At 39.4% G+C, this 19138-nt stretch overlaps 2 protein-coding genes across 3 annotated transcripts in view; one reads left to right on the forward strand and one right to left on the reverse strand.

Annotated features, from left to right (window-relative positions):
• The first annotated feature begins 780 nt into the window (after positions 1-780).
• Positions 781-12395, forward strand: LOC140940146 (uncharacterized). Its single transcript, XM_073389046.1, has 8 exons — positions 781-1357; positions 3890-4032; positions 4571-4730; positions 6257-6369; positions 6927-7073; positions 7294-7507; positions 8259-8489; positions 8776-12395. Exons 1-8 carry the CDS (start codon positions 1345-1347, stop codon positions 11010-11012), a joined length of 3258 nt encoding a protein of 1085 aa, XP_073245147.1. The 5' UTR covers positions 781-1344; the 3' UTR covers positions 11013-12395.
• A 1683-nt stretch (positions 12396-14078) lies between these two features.
• The window catches only part of LOC140940379 (zinc metalloproteinase nas-39-like), an 18753-nt gene continuing 13693 nt past the window's right edge, over positions 14079-19138 (reverse strand). For both annotated transcript variants that reach the window (XM_073389337.1, XM_073389338.1), the window contains 3 exons: positions 18663-19016; positions 16654-16733; positions 14079-15919 (listed from right to left, as the gene is read on the reverse strand). In XM_073389337.1, coding sequence (XP_073245438.1) covers positions 15752-15919; positions 16654-16733; positions 18663-19016 — 602 coding nt within the window. In that variant the 3' untranslated portion in view covers positions 14079-15751. The remainder of the gene's footprint in view (positions 15920-16653; positions 16734-18662; positions 19017-19138) is intronic.

The following is a 19138-nucleotide window of genomic DNA, read 5'->3' on the forward strand; positions in this document are numbered from 1 at the left end:
GTTTTGAGGGCCACAGAGTCATCAGTGTCTTAGGACTGCTGTTAAGTGTTTTACCCTCTTTAAATAAAGCCTATTATTATTATTAGTAATGGTAACAGGACTGAGTGGAGTCCAATTCGGTCTGTAATCATACGAGTGATTAACAAAATCGGACGACCGCGTAGCGGGAGTCCGATTTGTTTAATCACGAGTATGATTACGGACCGAATTGGACGACACGAAGTTCTTTTACCAATTAATATAATTGTGATATAATAGGCTATTTTTTAAATAAAAACACAAGAAATTCGAAATTTTGTTTTGCTAGCAGTAAAAAAAAGCCATTTAAGCGCGCGCGTGATGGCGCGTACTGTCCAATTACTTAGGCATGATGCGTACTGTCCTATTAAACTGTCCAATTAAGGTTGAAATCAGGGCAGTTGATAGCCAATCAGATTTGACAATTTTGTTATAGTTATGATTATTATGATTATTATTATTTTTGTTCGAAAGAGAGTCAGCAAACGTGTTGCGCCGCAAGCGATTGCAATTTTAAACAATTATTAGTAGTGGTCAAAATAAAAGCGGTTGTCTTATGGGTCATCATTTTTTTTCCGGCTAATTGTTTCCGTGATGTCTCTCTTTTGCCGCCCGAAAGAATCCCTGGGAACGAGGTTGGAGATCAATAGGTTCATGCATCAGTGAGTTTCTGGTGCTTTCAAAATTTAACTATTATCCCAAACCATTTCATTTCCTTGTGCCCGGGGCCTTATGTCCACCAATAACCAACTTAAAACTATCTTCAGGTTGACGAATTTGAAAGGCAACCTCTGTTAACCACGTTATGATTGAACTCAAAGCATCTGTGCTAAAACTATTAAAGAAAAAATAAAACAGCCAGCTAGCACCTCTTTTCTATTCACTAAAATTCTAATCTGGTTAAAGTTTTTGAAACAAACGCGAACTGTACACGGCGCTTTTTTCTCATGTTCCTTTTTTCATGTTTCCTCGCCAGCAAGCTGAGGCCAGTTTTCGTTTAAGCCGTTGTTTCCACGCTTCAGTGGCGAATTCAAATGGATTTCTCGTATTTTTCGCGCCTTCAATAATTCAACAGGTTTCCTCTAACTGGTGCGACCTGTTGATCGTAAACCAAATTAGGAATTATAGTCGCTGGCATTTGTAAACGAGCCGAGAAGTCGTCGCTTGGTTCTATTTGGAAAGCAGCTAGAGTTGAAAGATTTTTTTGCCCTATAAGATGGTGTGTTATTAAGCCGTCTCTAGATATTTCTATTGACTTTATAAAGAATGGATAATGTGTGTTTCACGCAAAGAAGAGTAGCAAGGACCAAGAGATAAAGAACTGAAATGACTTCGCAAGGTAGGTTACGAACGTTTATGATTTGTTGACGCAAAGTCGTAGTATTATAAGTGTAGACTTAGGTTCATTATCAACACTTTGAGGGAAGATTATATTTTAGTAAGTTATAAAAAAATCTAGCCTGTTGTGATTTTTGAGTGATAATTCCATTGGCTTGACCCAGTAGGCTTAACCATTTTTTAGCTGTCGGAGTAAAGATATATATATTTTGTGGTATTTCCAATGATTTATTTTACTAACCAGTTTTTATCTCATAAGATGAAAATTTCAAACGTTATTTCTTTTGTTGTGATAAGTTAAACAGGGCGCCGGTAAGTTTTTAATTAAATAGGGAGATTTAAAAGCCATAATCGAAGGGAATGAGTGAGTGAAAATCGAAATCAAGATGTCTTATAAATAAATGATGAATGCGAGTCATTGAAAATCACAGAGACTCGAACAAAAGCTCACTGGTAAGAGCAACAGGCCTAGGAAATATGAAACAGCTAAAGAGCTCCGAATTTTTTGTTGCAACCAAACCTTTAGTTTCAATGGACACTTTTTTCCTGAAAAAATAAGGTTTCCCTTGAAAATGTGAGAAGAGAGCTTTTCATAGAAGATTATGAAATGAACTTAATGCTCTGACCTAAGTCTTGTTAAAAACAAATGAATAAATAGGCATACGTCTAGCAAATCGGAACAAAATTCACAATAGTTTTCGGAAAATGTACAGTGATATAAAGAAATTAGACCATGCAACTTCAGTAAATTAGCTAAATTGATATGTCACTCAACAATTGTTATGTTTAATTTTTGTTGACAAATTTCTAAGTTTTTCCTTTAAAAAGGTGTTTTCTATTTTGCTTTTTAAGTTGTTTTGTAGGAAACATTTTTTGACTGATTTTGGTTTCCTTTTTTCGAGCAGAGCTGCGGACACAAAAAAAAAGAGAGAAAGAGGGACAGAAAAAGCTGAAAATCCCCTCAACTAGAGAAATAAAAAAAGGCAGGCACAACCAACATACCCAAAATGTCTCGACAATATCTTTTGTTTAAATTGCCTTTTTGCGATCTCAATCACGGACTATACTTTAGAATCACATTTCTCGAAAAGGCGTTTGCAGACGCGAAAGTGAAGGATGAATTGTTGAAGGGGGTCCTTGGTGAATTTAGAGTATGGCAAAAAATGACTCGCATACTGTAGCACGTTCTTAAATTGTGCAATTTATGGTTTGTCATTTTTATAGTTTATACCCGAAATCGCTGGATATTTGGAATCCTGAACCCTAAAAGTTACGTAAAAAGAAGCTTAACTACAAGGAACTAAGACTGACGAGATAATTTAAATTTCCTTTTCTTTTTCCTTATAAAACGTACGCTAAGAAGAAAGCTAGAAGTAAGTGAAACATCTTTATTTTCTAACTAGGTTCTTGAACACTTCTCTTATGTACTTGAAGGAAGTGTTAACTTGACTTATCTAAACCGTAAAACGTTGATTATGAAAATTAAAAGAAACTGTGCTTGTAGAGTGTTTAAACAAACATTGCTTTCTGACTTGAGATCAATGATTTACTTACATCTCCCTTAAATCAAATTAAAACACGATAAGGGAAAAAACCCTAAAAGAAGTAAAGAAAAAAGTGAAAACAAGAAAATAAAATAAGGCAAATGCGTTTGGGGACGGGAATGCCCTTTTCGCTTCTTAGTAAACTTCGTTTGGTAAAATGAAAATCTGGTAGAAAATTAAAAGACTGAATATCATAACCGAGGATTTAAGTTTCCTCAAACTCGTGTTTTCGTTGAGTTAAGTCTTATGTAAGTCTTGCTCAGTGTAACTAGTGTGAGTGAGGCGTTGATACTGAATTGTAGTGATAATTTTCATACTCTTCCACAAGACTTTCACACACAATTTCCACAATAAAGAAACTGTTGATCGTTGCTCACATATTTTTGTCATGGTACCCGTTCTGACCCCTAAATCTTTAGAGGTAACTATTTTATCATCACACTCCACTGCGGGTCCTGCTTTCATCTCGAGCTGGTAGCCAGCAGGATAATTTTTTTTGGAACACAGCTTTAACATCGAAATATTGTTTGAAACCCGCTAAAGACGCTTAGTATAAAATGGGGTCTTAACTTGCTAGGAGGTCAGTAGAGTAGGTACGATGTATTTCAATTTTGAGGTTGCTTGCATGAAGATTGTAACTAAAGAAGAAATTCTTAAGTTTCGTGTTATTTTGAATTTTGTGTCTAATATTTCTAATTGAAACCAACAAAAGGGTACTGAATTTCGAATTGAACAAAATGAAGAAACGAGAAACTGCAAATGATGTTTCCGTCTCCTAAAAGAAAAATATGGTTTTTGAGGGCTTTTTTGGAGATTGTCAGTGAACCCAATACTCGTTAAGGATGGCTAGTCAACCGAACTCAGTTTTAAAAGCGAAATAATCGATGTTTAAAAACCAAATAATTTTGGCTGCTAAAGTTACTATTTCAACATGGCAAAACATAGAGCCAAGTTTTCTAACTAAATGTTTTGAATTCTTTTCTTGTTAGATTATATGGCTTCATCTAGGGTTGTCCCAAGATTTTTGGTCCTTGGAATATTTGTTTTGTTTTGTTCAATCTGTTGGGCTGATGCACAGGCATACCAACGTGCACAGAAACCCCACATCATTATGATAGTAGCGGATGATCTGGTGAGTGAACTAGAAAAGGAACCAGGCTTCCCCTGTGAACTTATATAAGATACTTAAAACAATAAGAATACTGTCGTCTTATGGAATTACCTAAATGAGTTTCCATTTGTTTGCCTGACGTCGAAGCATTTTATATCGATAGGAGTTTTGTTTTACAAAGTCAGCAAATGCCTATTCTGAACAGCTCAATAATTTGTGACTGTTTTTTACTCGCTTTGAAAAATATGAACATAAGAAGACAACTGAAGTTTTTCATTGGATCTAATCATTAATAATTCTCATTGCAAATCACCATTTTCTCGTGTTTTGTTTTAGTAAAGTAGAAATCATGCATTAAAGTCAACCGTAATTTGTGGAGAACAGCAACAACAACAACAACTCTATGGGCCCTTGCTAACCATCTTGATAACCATCTCCTCACTTCAAGTAGTTTTTTTATGTTTTATAAAATGACTTTATGTTGTTGGCTTTACTCCGTTACTGACTCACTGTATTTGTAATTTCAACTCGTTCTTTGACTGATTTTTTCATTTTTCAGGGATGGGATGACGTAAGTTTTCATGGCTCGCCCCAGATCCCCACTCCCACCCTGGATGGGCTGGCTGAATCAGGAGTTATCTTGAATAACTATTATGTGTCTCCCATGGATTCGCCAACAAGGGCAGCCTTCATGACAGGAAAATACGCTCTAAATTTAGGTAACCAGTTTATATTTATCAAGTATACATTATTAAATATGCACAATCTATAACGGCTACCTTAAGGACAGAGGATGGGGTAAGGTTGCCGTCACTTTGACCAGCTAGGGGTGTAATTTGACGAGTTGTGTGAAAGGGTAGAACGTTTTAATTGGTAAAAACAGTTGTAATTGGGTATAATTTGTAGCACAATCTGTGGTCAAGTTTAGTAAACAAAACCCAAAGGTTCAGAGCAAAAATACTGACAAATCTACATTGCTTCTTTTTTTAAAAAAGAATTGTGGATAGGTTATTTGAGTAGCTGGGAGGCGCGTAATGGAGAAGTGTCGCTCTTAGAGAGGAGACACGAAGTCATGTCGTTGTAGATTCCAACCCCGAAAAGTTTTAGATTTACGATAATCATTTGGGGGGAACCAATCAGAACTCGAAATGGCACCAAGTGAGATCAAATCCTAATAGTAAGGGGCTATTCACACAATACTAGAATGAGAAATGAGTTTTGTTCTCTGTCAATTTCGTACTATTTTCACACAACAAATTCGCCCTACTCACGCTTTTTTAAGTTCGCCTGTCTATCGTGCCAAATCACCTTGAAAGCGATAAGCATACGCCACTTACCCCAAACTGCTCGGTTGCAATTTTCATTTCGGAACGAAACAGAATGAAATATCATACAAGGAGAACAAGAATTTCATTTGGATTGAAGACCGGAATTAACTCATTCCGGAATAACTTGTACGAAAGCGAAGTTTCTTTTATCGGTATCTTATAAACAGGTACAGGGAAATCATATATGGAGATGAAATGGACTCGCTCCAGAAAAAAAGAAGTCACTTTGCTATCATGTTACCTAAGTTTTAGGTTCTATTCTTATTAATTTAAAAAGGAGCTGGGTATTTTCAGCAAATCATACAGCGAGGCAATTCAAGCCATGGAAGGTGTGTGTAAAATTGAAGATCTTGGTCAGGGTCTTTATCTGAATAAAATGTCTAGTCAAATCGTCAGTCATCATCATCTTTATCGTAGAAGCTTGGCATCGCGTGTGTGTAATTGTTCAAACGTTTGTTTGAATGGCACAATGGACTTTAAAGTGTGAAAAGGCAGATTTCGCTTGAGCACAGTTTCTCCGGCAATTAAAGGAGTCTTTACTTGAGCTTTTCGATCTGATATTTGAAACAAGTAGACTTCTGGACTGAAAAAAAAATGTAGAAGAAAAGGAAGAAGAAGAAGAAAAGAACTAAGGTACATTTGAGGCGACGTTTGAACTTTTGCCTTCCATGCCAATGTGTGTTACATTAATATAGAAGTTGTTGAAAATTTGAGCTTTAATTATAGCACGTGCATGTCGAACCAAAATTGGTTATTGTATGGTTTTATCGGGCTTAGTCGATGGTTAAACCCCAGAACGCCAAAATTTAGTTGTTTTTCTCATTCGAGCTAATGGCACAGAGAAAACATTAATGTCCTTTGTCTTTCCTTTCTATGTATTAATCTCTTTTTACAATTTTTTTGTTGCTGATTTGCAGGGCTTCAGCATGACACAATCCATAATAAGCAGCCCTTTGGGTTGCCGCTTAAAGAGAAGCTTCTTCCAGAGTATTTGCGACAGATGGGCTATTCCACCCACGCTGTAGGAAAGGTACGTTGAAACTTTTCTGGTGGGCAGCACCCTGAATTATTGAAAAAAAAAATCACGAGTATTCTTAGTTTGCAACCACGTGAAAAGAAGACCATGTTGGTGGTCCTTACAATACTTTTTTTGGAGAATATAATGAAAATGGAGTTCCCAGAGGAGAGAAATGCTTTTAATTTGTTCTTGACCACCAACATGGCCTCCGTAACGTCACTTGCAAACAAGCAATTATTGCCTCAGGTTTGCACGTTCTCCCAACCTTATATAACGATGAATTGGTATTCTTTTAAGGATCCTCCTTTCCCCCCTTGATATAATTTCTATTTTCTGCGCACGTAACGGCTAGGTTAAAACGAAAAATATCACATGATGTAAAACCAGTTAATAATAAAGTTTTAATTGAGACTAATGCAGGTTAATATATTGAGATCATTGTTAAAAGCCTGTAGCTAGGCTATAGACAAACGGCTATTTTTTTTTTGTGCAAGGAGAACTTTTAGTTTTACATTGTGATGGGCTTTGTTTAATAATAAGGTTTTGATTGCGTCATTTTGTTCCAACAGTGGCAGCTGGGTTTTTTTGCTAAAGAATTCACCCCTACCTACAGGGGATTTGACTCATTCTACGGCTTCTGGACTTCCGGTCAGGACTATTTCAGTCATGTGACCTATGACGGAAGTTACGGGCTTGATTTGAGGAGAGACTTGGCTGTAAGTATTTAAATGAATTTTTTTTTTTCTGTTCTAATGGTTCTGATAACCTAAAAGTATGTTTCAGTGTAGAATTCTTCAAGAGACCGTGGATTTTTTGCGGAGAAACTTGAGACCGTTTAAAACAAGTTCGAGAACCCTCGTTCCTTTTCGGTAGAAACAGTCGGGAATTTTTGGATGGTACTGTTGCTTAGTTAATGTCTGCTGTTTTTTTTTCCAGGTCGTGTACAATGAAACAGGTACTTATGGTACGGAGCTGTTCACTCGTGAAGCAGACAAAGTTATTAATGACCACGATGATTCCAAACCTTTGTTTCTGTACTTTGCACAGCAAGCGGTGCATGTAGGGAATGATAACGAGCCGCTCCAGGTCCCAAAGAAATACCTCGACCGTCTTAGTTACATCGGTGACGAAAAGAGGCGGACGTATGCAGGTAATAAACAAAAAGTGGTTCTAATTATAAACGAGTCATACTTTTAAGTTAGTTTATCGGTGTAATAATTTATATTGTTTCTGTAGGTTCTGTTCTTATTGATTTTTAAACTGAATGGCGGGGGATTTTAGGCCAATCATCTAGCGAGGCAATACAGGCTAGAAAGGTGGATGTAAAATTAACGTTCTCGTTGCCCTCGTAGACGACTCTTGTGGTTCTGGTCAAGTGTGATTAATAAAACATTCGCATAAAACACGAGAGCGCTATTACCTTGAATCATTTTGTTGGATTTTCTGTGGTCTTAGCAAATTGTTTTCGCCCCTTTTGTTTTTCACATTCTTTGCCCTCTCATTCTTGAATACTTTTCTCCAAATAGACCTATTCGGCTAACTCAATGTTGTACCCAATTCAAACCCTTTGGGAATAAAACGTTTTGTTTCAGGAATTTCCATATCATTTAAATGTGAATGCCATATTGTAATGCAAATGCAATACACAAAGAATCTTATCCCCGGGAGATTTGAATTGGGTGCAACATTGAGTTAGCCGAATAGGTCTATGAATTCTTACTGTTCAGTGTTGTTGTTGTTTTATTATTGAGTAAAGTTTTCAAAATGTGGTGCCTCTGACGCTGGGCATTCCATGAGGGGCGAGCCTTGGAAATGAATTTACAAAACGTGATTACTAGTACCTCTGTTTGTACAAGGAAAAGTCACTCCTTGAAATAATTTCCTTACTTAATTTATCTCAGGTATGGTCTCTGCTTTGGATGAGTCAGTTCGCCAAATAGTCACAACTCTAAAGAGGAAAGGTCTCTATGACAACTCCATCATCATTTTTACCACTGACAACGGCGCAGCCGCTGGGGGATTGGACTCCAGTGCGGGCTCAAATTTTCCGCTGCGAGGTGCTAAAAATACTCTATGGGAGGGAGGAGTGCGTGGAGTGGGTTTTGTCCACAGCCCTCTTATCAAGAAGAGAGGTAAACTATCGCCTTCAATTATGTTCTCAGTACTGATTCCGTGGCATCTCAAGTCTTTCCCTTTGTCATGACTGTGTAGTTCCTAGTCTTCCAACCTTTAAGATAATTTCGATCGATTGACGTTGACTTGTTCATGTCGCGTTGGACAAGTTAGGCCAAATAGCCAAAATATAACTGACGACCACAATGATGAAAATATCGGTAAGACGCTCGCCATCATTTGCAAAGTAATCTATCTAGTGCTACATTTGCGATCTATTTAAGAATTTTTCCTTTCTCCACTAAGGTCGAGTATCAACTGCTTTATTGCACGCTTCTGACTGGTTCCCAACCTTCTATACGCTGGCAGGCGGTAACGTTAAGAGCCTGGGTGCCATTGACGGTTTTAATGTCTGGGATACAATTTCAAATGATGCCCAGTCTCCAAGATACGAGATTCTGCATGGCTTGGATTCTTTAAAAGAGAAAAAGGCAGCTATAAGAATCGGAGACTACAAGATGATTGTCCACCAAAACCGCAGTTTCTATAGCGACTGGTACCCCAGACCTGAAAGTCTACACGAACTTGATCAGGTCCCTAAGTCAAGTCTGCTTAAAGATGCATCAGTAGACTGTACAGTCAGGCATCCACATCCTTTGCTGTACACTAAAGCGCCGATTTGCAACCCTGAGAAAAAGCCTTGTCTCTTCAATATCAAATGGGACCCATGCGAGTATCACAACTTGGCTGATTTTATGCCTAACACCCTAAAAGTTATGATAGACAGGCTAAAATTCTATGCTCGAAAATCTGCACCCACAATGTACCCTCAAGCGGATGAAAGCGCAAACCCTGATCAGCATGGAGGAGTCTGGACACCATGGCGGGAGAAAACGGATGTTGATCAGACCATGAACGACTATGTTTATCCATATTCTTACTACGATTCGCCCAAACCTAAGCCTAGCGGTCCCCCGAAGAACCAGCTTGACCAGTTTATGAGAGATCAAGGACTGGCTAGTAGCGATAAAGCAAACACTTACCCAGAAGTTGAAGATATTATCATCAACTTCCGGGAACATAACATGACGGAAGGTTCTAATAAGGAGGCAATCGCGACCTTAGCAAATACCGAAACAACACCAACAACCGCTTCTACGGCAAGCATGGCACCGCCGGCGGTTATCATGGCTTCCACTGCTGCGCTCATCAACACTGCTCCTCCTCCCGCGTCTATTGCTCCAGCGATTGCGTCCAGGGTCTCACCGAAACTTGATTATGCCGCGCAGAGACCGAAACCTTTCCGCCCAACAGGATTTCTGAAAGGCTTCTTTCAGCATCAACTTGCTCATACCACCATGACACCAGGTGGTGCCAATCGTATCGCTGACACAGTGAAGCAAGTCGAACAGATTGTTGCGAAAACCCCTAAGTATGTCAACCCACTCACCATGCGACCCACTGACAAAATGCCTGCCATACACGCCTGGCCCACGGAGCAGTCACTTCTTCCAAATGACGTACAAAGCGTGATCAGACATAACGGTTTCACCAAGCATCTCGCCTCAAGCCACGTAGAGGAGGTCTCGATGCTTCCTCCTGTGAAATCACCAGAGACACTTGCTCACAAACCGGCTATGTTCAGCTCACACGCTCACAAAGGGGACACACTGCCTGAAATTCTCGATATAATCGATGAGCCCGCTGTGCCGAATGCCTATGCTGCAGGCGGTAGCGGTCAGGAGGAAACCATTCCGAAGATTTTTGACATTATTGACGAAGCTCATAAACAGGGCAGTCAAGTGAAGGAGTTATCTTCACAACAACAAGGGCCAATAGCAACTAGCAAACCACTAACCAGCAACGATGTAGGCTCAGGAATGGGCGTGGGTCTGACGGGATTACCAGACGGAATTTCGGTTTTCGGTAAGTTGGGCGATCAGAAGATTTTGTCCAAGTCCCACGAGACCGGAGAAGGAAGGGAACATATTGTCGCTAAAGAGAAACCGTCGAAAGGAAAGAAGAAGGCGAATGTCCACAAATTCATTGGCAATATTACCATCGACGGTCGGCGTTATCTAGTTGTGGGAACTGAGACTGAGGAATCGGATTCAGTTTCGTCGCATATGGAGGGTAACACGATCACTCTACATCTACCAAAGTCAAAGAAACCCCACTCTCACGATGAAAAGTCAAAGGGCAAAGATAAGTCAGCAGAAGACGCAGATAGCAAGTCGGAGATTGGAGGATTTCGTGCCCCCAGCGAGCCTGGAATCGGTGAAATCACTGACTACATTGACGACGACGAACTTGGCACCGAGAAACCGACGAACAAAACACTGGCAGCCCATAATATCACGGCGGTGGCGACCACTGGCAACAACACGAAGTGCGAGAAGGTCGTTCAGTTGGATACCTCCGATAACGCAGTCGTCGTGTCTTCGGTCGTGATTGTCGTTATTGCGTCGGCAATGGTCGTGGGAGTTGCCGTTGTTGCTATGGTTGCGGTGGTTGCGAGGCACTGTCAAAATGCTAGAAATTGATATACATTCTCTCATTCGACTTCTATTTTTTCGCAGAAAGCTAAAGCATTTTTATCTTTAAGTTTTTGTGATTTGAAATGTACAGAGATAAAGTGACTTGGATTTAATAATAGCGGTAGAATTGATTATATCAGTCTATATTTAATTGTTCAATCGTCTTCTTTCATCACATCGGATAACTGCCTTCATCTCCAATTCATTTTATGTCGAATCCTAGTTTATTTTTCTTCCGTCCACAAACTACCCTGGTGCTTTTATTGGTAAATATTCTGCAAATGTTCACTTCTGGCAATATAGGCGTTGAGGCCTGAAATAGGAAACTTGAGAAAAGTGTAATAAAGATTTCAGTTGCAAACTACCCGTTTTACACTTGCATCGATTGATTAGTCAAGAGCACATTTAAGTTCTTTTAAACTAGGTTTCGAAAGGGAAGATCACAACAAAAGTTTTCCTATATTTGTTGCTTATACCACCATGCCACCAACCCTCAAACCATATTCAGGGCGACATTGATACATTAGTTACATAGGTATTTTATCACATAAGTAAACCTAACTAGCTCGTCTCAACTTACAAATGCAAAAAAAAAAAAGAAAAACATTATACCTAGGGCGGGAATACGTGCCATTGGTGTCGTCAAAGCGTCAAGCCACTAAATGTGCCACAGTCGTTAATTGCGGAAAACACATTACCATGTTAAACAACGCAGATGGCTATAGTCTTGGGTTAACGTGTTGCCGAAGGTGAGACGTTTTCTGGTTTGCTTTAATTCGCCAAAGTTTTTCGTAATTGTAGAGAACGACAAGTGCGAACCAACGCGAAATTAAGTATCCTTGACAGTCACTATGTATTTTTGGTTTTCGTTTTTCACAGAAGTTGTGGTTTCTTTAACATCCCTGCCAGATCTCATTCAAATTCCTGTATTTTTATTAATAAACGAACGTAAAAAAAATTCAAGCTTAATGGGAATCGTGGGTTTAGGTATTTTATTTTTTTCAAGAGACTTTTCGTTCTAGCAAACAAATTTTAAATATTTCATTTGTGTGTCTTATACCAAAAATCATTAAGCCCTAATTGTGATTAGCATTTATTTACTCCGCTCATGACATCTCTACTAATTGACCCAATGGTCATGGAAATAATTGCAGTTATTGGGATAAAATGCCTTGATTTTCAAACAAATTCTCCATCGTGGTGTCACGAGAAAGGACTGGGAAGAGTGAAGAGAATATACATGCTGATATTAACTTTAAAGGGCTAATTATTTTAGTGTTTATAGATATTTGATGTCTGTAAGCTTCAGCGTTTGTTATTGATTGTTGTTAGAAGAAGTCAATGAGACTAATAAAATTTTCATGTACGCGTTGTAGTGTAATATTCTGATTTGATGGTCCTACTTTTTAGCCTTTGATACGGTCTTTTAGTCTTGTGCCGCACGTTTGGTCACTTTGTTATTGATTGCGACGTCTCGACCTCTTACTGCTGGTGTTCGTTAGGAGATGAGTGGTATAGGTAGGTGAAATATGACACGTGACTTACGTTGTTTCTGCGGTAGTCTTCTCCAGAGTCAAAGTGAGGTGTTTTACGTCAGTAGACGGTATTAAACACTGCTTATTGACCTGATTGGTCATTAAGTCGCGATGCTATTGGTCGTCTGTCAGTTAAGCCATGATGTTATTTGCTATGAAGACTCTAAATGTGTTTAGTGCGTTTTGATCCGTCTATTGTCACAGTTATAACGGTCGTTTTTGTATGTCAACAGCGGTGTTTCCCGTGGCCTATCACGTTCATTTGTCTGTTCATGCTTGCATCTTCTTGTTTTGTCGATATCTTGGAGGCCCGGTTCCTTTACAGAGTTTTCAAATTATTTATTATATGGCTACAAAAGTACGCGCGCCCTGATTGGCTGTTTTCTTGTCAAGACTGAGCATCATTTTCTTGTAATGACCGGGCATTACTAGCTAGGTGTCCAAGGCATACACAATCTGTGTTAAACTTGATAGTGGACATCCATGTTATGGTCAATTGACAGCTGTCAAAAAGGGTATCCGCGGACCAGTGTCACCTCACTGTATCGCGAGCTCAATTGTTCAGCTCATTGCGGTTGACTTGTTTAAGTTTTCCGCTGATCAGTTGTTGGTTCTAGTTGATCACAGGCTCAGGTCCATAATGAAAGGGCCATATAAAAAATAACTTATTAATCTCGTCTGTTCGGTCATTACAGGGCATTCTCAGACCGAGGCCTTGATGTATTCCCTGTAATGACCTCACTCGCGGTTTTGTATATTCAGGCGGGCGGAGGGTAGTCCAGAAATGTAAAAAGCTTTTTCAAGGTGTCCAATGAGTAATAGTTTAAGGCTAATCATAACCAAGAGGTCTTCAAATCTCATTTAGGGAACTGTTGTTACCTGCATCACTTGACCAGCCACCAGCAATTTTATTAAAAAAAATTCTTTGACTCGCAATTCCTGCCAGTGAGTTAGAGAGCAATAATCGCTCCTTCTCAACAGATCCAAACAATGGAATTAAACTAGGCCATATGACGTTTTTTTCCCATCAGTGCCGGTATTAACGGGGTAAAGCCCCGTGCAAACGGACGCAACATTGTTCTATGTTACATGTTACGTCCGTTTGCACATCCTGTTGCATATTGTTGCGTGTTGTCAGTGTGTTATTGGCAGTTGTTGCGCAAAGTTTGAAACCGATCAAATTTTTAGCCACGCTAACGATGTTAGGAGTTGTCGCGTTCATTTGCATGTAGCTTTACACCCTCGTTGCTAAGTATTCGGCCAGCATTCCTTGGATATGCATCCTGTTTGATCAGATGTAGATTACGAGTAGTCCCCCATTTTTCCTCAGGGATAGTAGAGCGAGCGAAACGCGAGCGCGCTTGAAAATCACCTCACGCGAAAAAGGCGATACGTGTGTCGCCTTTTCTCGCGCGGGGTGATTTTCAGGCGCGCTCGCGTTTCGTTCGCTCTACTATCCCTGAGGAAAAATGGGGGACTACTCGTAGTCTAGATCAGATGCTCACCAAAGCTGAGCTATAAAAAAGGAATCAGAAGATCACAACTTTGTTGCAATTTATTTATATTTACTATCGAACGTTTAGCGCGCACTCTTATATGGTGGATACTAAGACCTATACAAGAACGCTAAAAAGGTAGTTATCCTTAAGCGTAAGTGACTACGCTGTAATCATGACTGCAATAATTAAAACTATTGCTACTATCCTTTTTACTATCTTCAATGATATCGTCACTTCCATGATCATCATCATTGCTATCTTCATTAGTATCACTTAGAGAGATTATGGGTCGAGTGTCGTAAACCAAACTATTGTACTTGCTCTGGCCAATCACAACCCACCCAGACAGTAGTCACAGTACAATGTACCAATCATCGCTCGGGCGGAATGATCGCCGGAAAATTTGAATTATACCCTGGAAAGGCTGGCCCAAGTTTTATTTGATCGACCTCTAAGAATACCATTTTAGAACAAAGCCAATTAAGAGCTACAGGCATCTTAACTGCGATATAGACATCGTCATTGCATGCTTTCCTTTTCTTCTCCAACTTACGTTATTTCTGCGCGCCGCGCACATCCCTTGCGAGGCCTGTATGTGGAAATGTATGGGCATTCTGTCTTAAAAACCCAAAGTGATACCAGAATCCGTTATTTATGCTTCGAAAAGGGACGACGACCATCCCCGCCGTTCCACATGTCCCCACCCCACCACCACCTTCTGGGAAAGCATTAGGGACCATAGGATTCAAGGATGACGACTACAGCGACAGCATCGCGTAAAAGTGAAGTGAATTCGCGTTCTTTTAATATTCTTGCGATTTTTCCAACTCACTTGGTTAGATGTAGGCGAACTCTCCTGGAATTGACTTCCTACGAACCATATCCAAGTTTAGGAAGAGAAAGAAAATTTCGTCGTGACTAGTTGAAGTCCTCCGTGAAACGTGAAGTCGTGCAGCAACGGCAGAGAAGTCTACAAAAAAAGTGTGATGCACGTGCAAAGTTGCTGTCTTGCTAATCTAAACGTTTTTTTTTTTTTGACATTCTCATTGCTGTTGCCGTTCTTATCCGATAGCATTCAAGAAACGGAGGAATCAAGGCATATGTTTGAGATAATTATATAACGTAGCTATGCGGTACCAAGCAATCTTTCTGTATACTTTAAACCGAAAACGCCCTTTTTTCAGTTGGTCAGAGTAACAACTCATAACTAAACAAAATTTTCAATATCTTACATATTATAAACAACATTCTTAACTATTTTTAACTATTTTGTCTAGAAGTAACGAAACGTATATATGTATATGTATATTTTTTTGTTTGTAAATTTTGCTGTCGTATTGTGCTTTACATCAACATGTTAACAGCAAGTGTAAAACTTCAAAGATCCCGCGAGTACTGTTTCTACTATGTACTGACGCCCAGACACTCCAAGCTGATGACCTCTTCGATATCTTTACCACCACCCCACGTCCGTAGTAAAAATTCCACAAACTGGAGAGTGTTTTTCAACTGTGCGATTTCTTTTTACTCGGACGTGTTTTTGTTGTTCGGTCGTGGTTGCCTTAGCTCCCTGGTGTGTTACCAGACCACATCTAGCAAGTACTTTAACTTACATTTACAAAGTTCCATAGGGCTACATATCATTCTATCTTAACGTTGCTTTTCTTTTAAAAATCTGCTCTTATATCTGTTTTATTCCAAACGTACTCGCTCACCGCCGTGTTGGAGGACCGATATACAGGAATTTTCTGACTTTTTCTTCGGCGAAGGCGTAGAATTCTGGAAAGTTCTTTTCAAAGGTCAAGCTTTGACGTTTATTTGAGAAGAAACTGCGTGGTTCAGCCATTGTAGCAAGAATCTGAGTGACAAGATTTTCATCCTTTAAAAGGAAAAAAAAAAAGGAAAAAAGTTAAGGAGACATGTTTCCGTTAGAAAACCAAGACAATAAATAAACGCTTAACATGTTGTCCATCCAAAATTTAGGATCGTTTGCTTCCTGCAATTCTGTTTATGGAAAGCTTCAGAAAATAAATCAGTCGGGCTTTAAGGTACTTTGTTTAGTAAGTGTCATTCTCCGACAAAACCAGATTTAATCATTGAATATTCTAGCAATATATTCTCAACCGTGAATCGTCAGCCAGCATTTCCAGAAATTGCGCTATAGACATGAGGGTTAATATGCAACAGGGTGTGCAAACGGACGCAACATGTAACATCTAGCAATGTTGGGAGTTGCTGGCCAACCATGTTGCGTCCTTTTGCACGGGGAGTAAGATTGTCGTTGAAATAGTCCTTGCGGACCTTGGTCACGTGTTTGGATACCACTTAGCAACGGCTCCCTGGATGGCAAGCCGTCTAAATGTGTATTTGGTGTAGAACGCTTTGGGCGTGATAGTGCAAAGCCTTCCACTGTTAATACAAATGTTTTTTTTTTAAGACGACTGGACTAGAAGTCGTTTCGGTTAATTTTTTAACAGCATAATTAAACTAGGAATGCTTAGCTCGATCGCACTCAAAGCTTTGTGATCGAAATGAATGCTTCCAGCGCCATCCAGCGAGCCGTTGATGAGTGGTATCCAAGCACGTGACCAAGTTCTGCAAAGGGCCTATTACCTTGAGAATTCTCTGAAGACTGCTGTTTCCATATAAGGTACCATTCTCAACAATCGAGGCGACTAACTCGCGATACTTTTCTGTCAAAAAAGAGAGCAATTATTTAGTTACCTCTGTAGTGAGAAAGGAGAAAGATAAAGTGCAATGTCATCGCGACCCAAAAGGCAAAGGATGTTTTTTGTTTCGTATTTCTCTTTTGGTTGAAGTAACACAAGAAGATTTCTTGTGGTTAATCTCCCCTTAGACTAACCATTTATTAAATCTAACATGAAATTACTCGACATGCATAATTTTTGCGTAGGAATGTAAGACAGGCAGCTGATCTGTCCTTGCTTGGTATCTTACTCCAAAGTCTTGGACCTAGGTATTGAATTGAGTGTTTTCCGTGCGTAACTGTGTTAAAACTAGGTTGATAAAAATCTTTCTGCCGTAAATTGTAAGTGTGGTTGTCGGTCAGAAACGTGTCACAAATAGTCCGCGGACACAAATTATGTTTAACCTCATACATTAGAATACATATGTCCTGTAGTCTCCTATTGTACAACGATGGTAGCTTTGCTTTCACTAACAGCTGTTGCTCTCTACACTGCTTATCTTTAAATACAGCGCGCAGTCCACGCTCCTGTACTCTCTCCAATCTATGGGTGTCCGAGGCTCTACAAAAATGCCACACTAAGTGGCCATATGTTAAATGTGGGAGAATAGCTGCCTTAAAGAGATGTAATTTGGCCTCAGTTGGTATTAGATTCCTCAGCCTCAGTATCACACCTATTCTCTGGCTAGCTTTCTTACAAACATTAGTAATATGCAAATTAAAACATTGCTAATATTCAAATTAACATTACTAATATGCAAATTATTGTTTTGCCGGTCGTGGAAAGCCTTGAAGAGTAGCTCTGTGAAAAGACAGGTCCAAGTTTTGATACCCTTCAGTTTGCAACAGTTTAAAAACTCGAAGGCGAAATCAGGGACCGACGCAATTTCTTGCTGACTGCACTTTCCGGTTTCTGTTTACACGATAGAGCAATTTTCCTATGACCTTAAAAAATGGATTCGGTAAGTATTCTTTATTTTGTTTTATTAGCCAATGGTAGAAAAGATCAAAACATGGACTCTTCGTTTTCCCGCCAAAGAAAACCCGAATTTGGAGAGGGCATTGTTCGATTTGCCAATCGTGTTGCAGTATGACGCCAAAGCGAAGTATCGATTGATCTCTAAAAAGTTCTCGGGCATAAAGTTTTTTCACCCGAGCGTTCACTTAACCAACCAAAAGCCACGCAGGCGCGTTTGTGGCCGTTCGATAAACCAGTCAAATCGCTCTATTTCTGTTGGTTTGTTGTTTCTGTTTTGTTCCCGCGTTTTCATTTCAAGGTCATACGAAAATCGCTCTAAGCAAATTTTCTTATGTGCAAACTCTTTTTTGCCCTTGTTCTTAGCCTGTCCTAGTTTTTTGTGACAAGCGTCCCCTGATTTTAGGCTAAAAACGATTATGTTAAATACTTAATTTTTCATCTGCACGACACGTCACTTTTAAAAATTTGTAGCATAATTCAACTATTACTGGACGAGGTTGAGCAAAATATCGTGATTTGTCAGTGGCGAGCGGATCTGAAAAATAACGATATTTTGCGAAAACCGAGTTCAATAATTGTTTTATCATTCGTGTCTCTCTAATTGGTTTATAATTCGAGTTTGTTTTTTAGTGGATATCTGCCATTTTGCCATTTTCTAGCAAGAGCAATCGCAAAAAGGAGAAAAGGGTGGTTTCATCTACGCATGAGCAGAATATTATTTGGGCCAAACACGGTTGGACGACAATGCACATGAGCAGACCATTATTTGTAGGCAGTTGCAGGTCAAAAAGGAAGAAAAATATCAATCGAATGATAGTGAGTTGCTGGTAGTTTCCAACCTCTCTCTATTGACGTCCAAGTAAATATATTGGTCACATTAATTTTTTTCCTGTGGCCGAGGCATTAATTATTATCGCTTAGTTTTCAACAGCTTACCTTCAAAGGTGACGTAGAACATTTTAAATCCATCCGCCATTTCATTGCTGCTTTTCGAACTAAACTTGACATATAGGTCCTTACTTCTAGAGATAAAGGTGACTGGATTCATGTAAGTTTCGCACTTGTAGTATGTGGTCTTAGAAAAAGGGCTGGCATTCTCACGCATAACCAGGTGATCAGAGCAATCTGTGGTCAGCGGTATTGATATGTTAGGTATGAGCATGAGCAGACGGCGATTCTTAGGGCATCGAATATGCCACACGCACTCGATCCCTTTGGGGTATGGGTCGGGATGATTTGGCGAAGTGATGGCCCCAGTCAGTGATGTAAGGTTTCCCCCACATTTAGTCTCTGAAATGATTAAAAAAATACTGGTAGAATAAAACAGAAATAAGACGCTCTTAAAAAACGTTAAGTCGAGCTTGCTTGGAGATAAGAGAAGAAATGAGGGGGCGTTTAATTCTTCTCGAAGT

This window comes from Porites lutea, chromosome 6 (genome assembly GCF_958299795.1).
Source record: "Porites lutea chromosome 6, jaPorLute2.1, whole genome shotgun sequence".
NCBI classification, from domain to species: Eukaryota; Metazoa; Cnidaria; class Anthozoa; order Scleractinia; family Poritidae; genus Porites; species Porites lutea.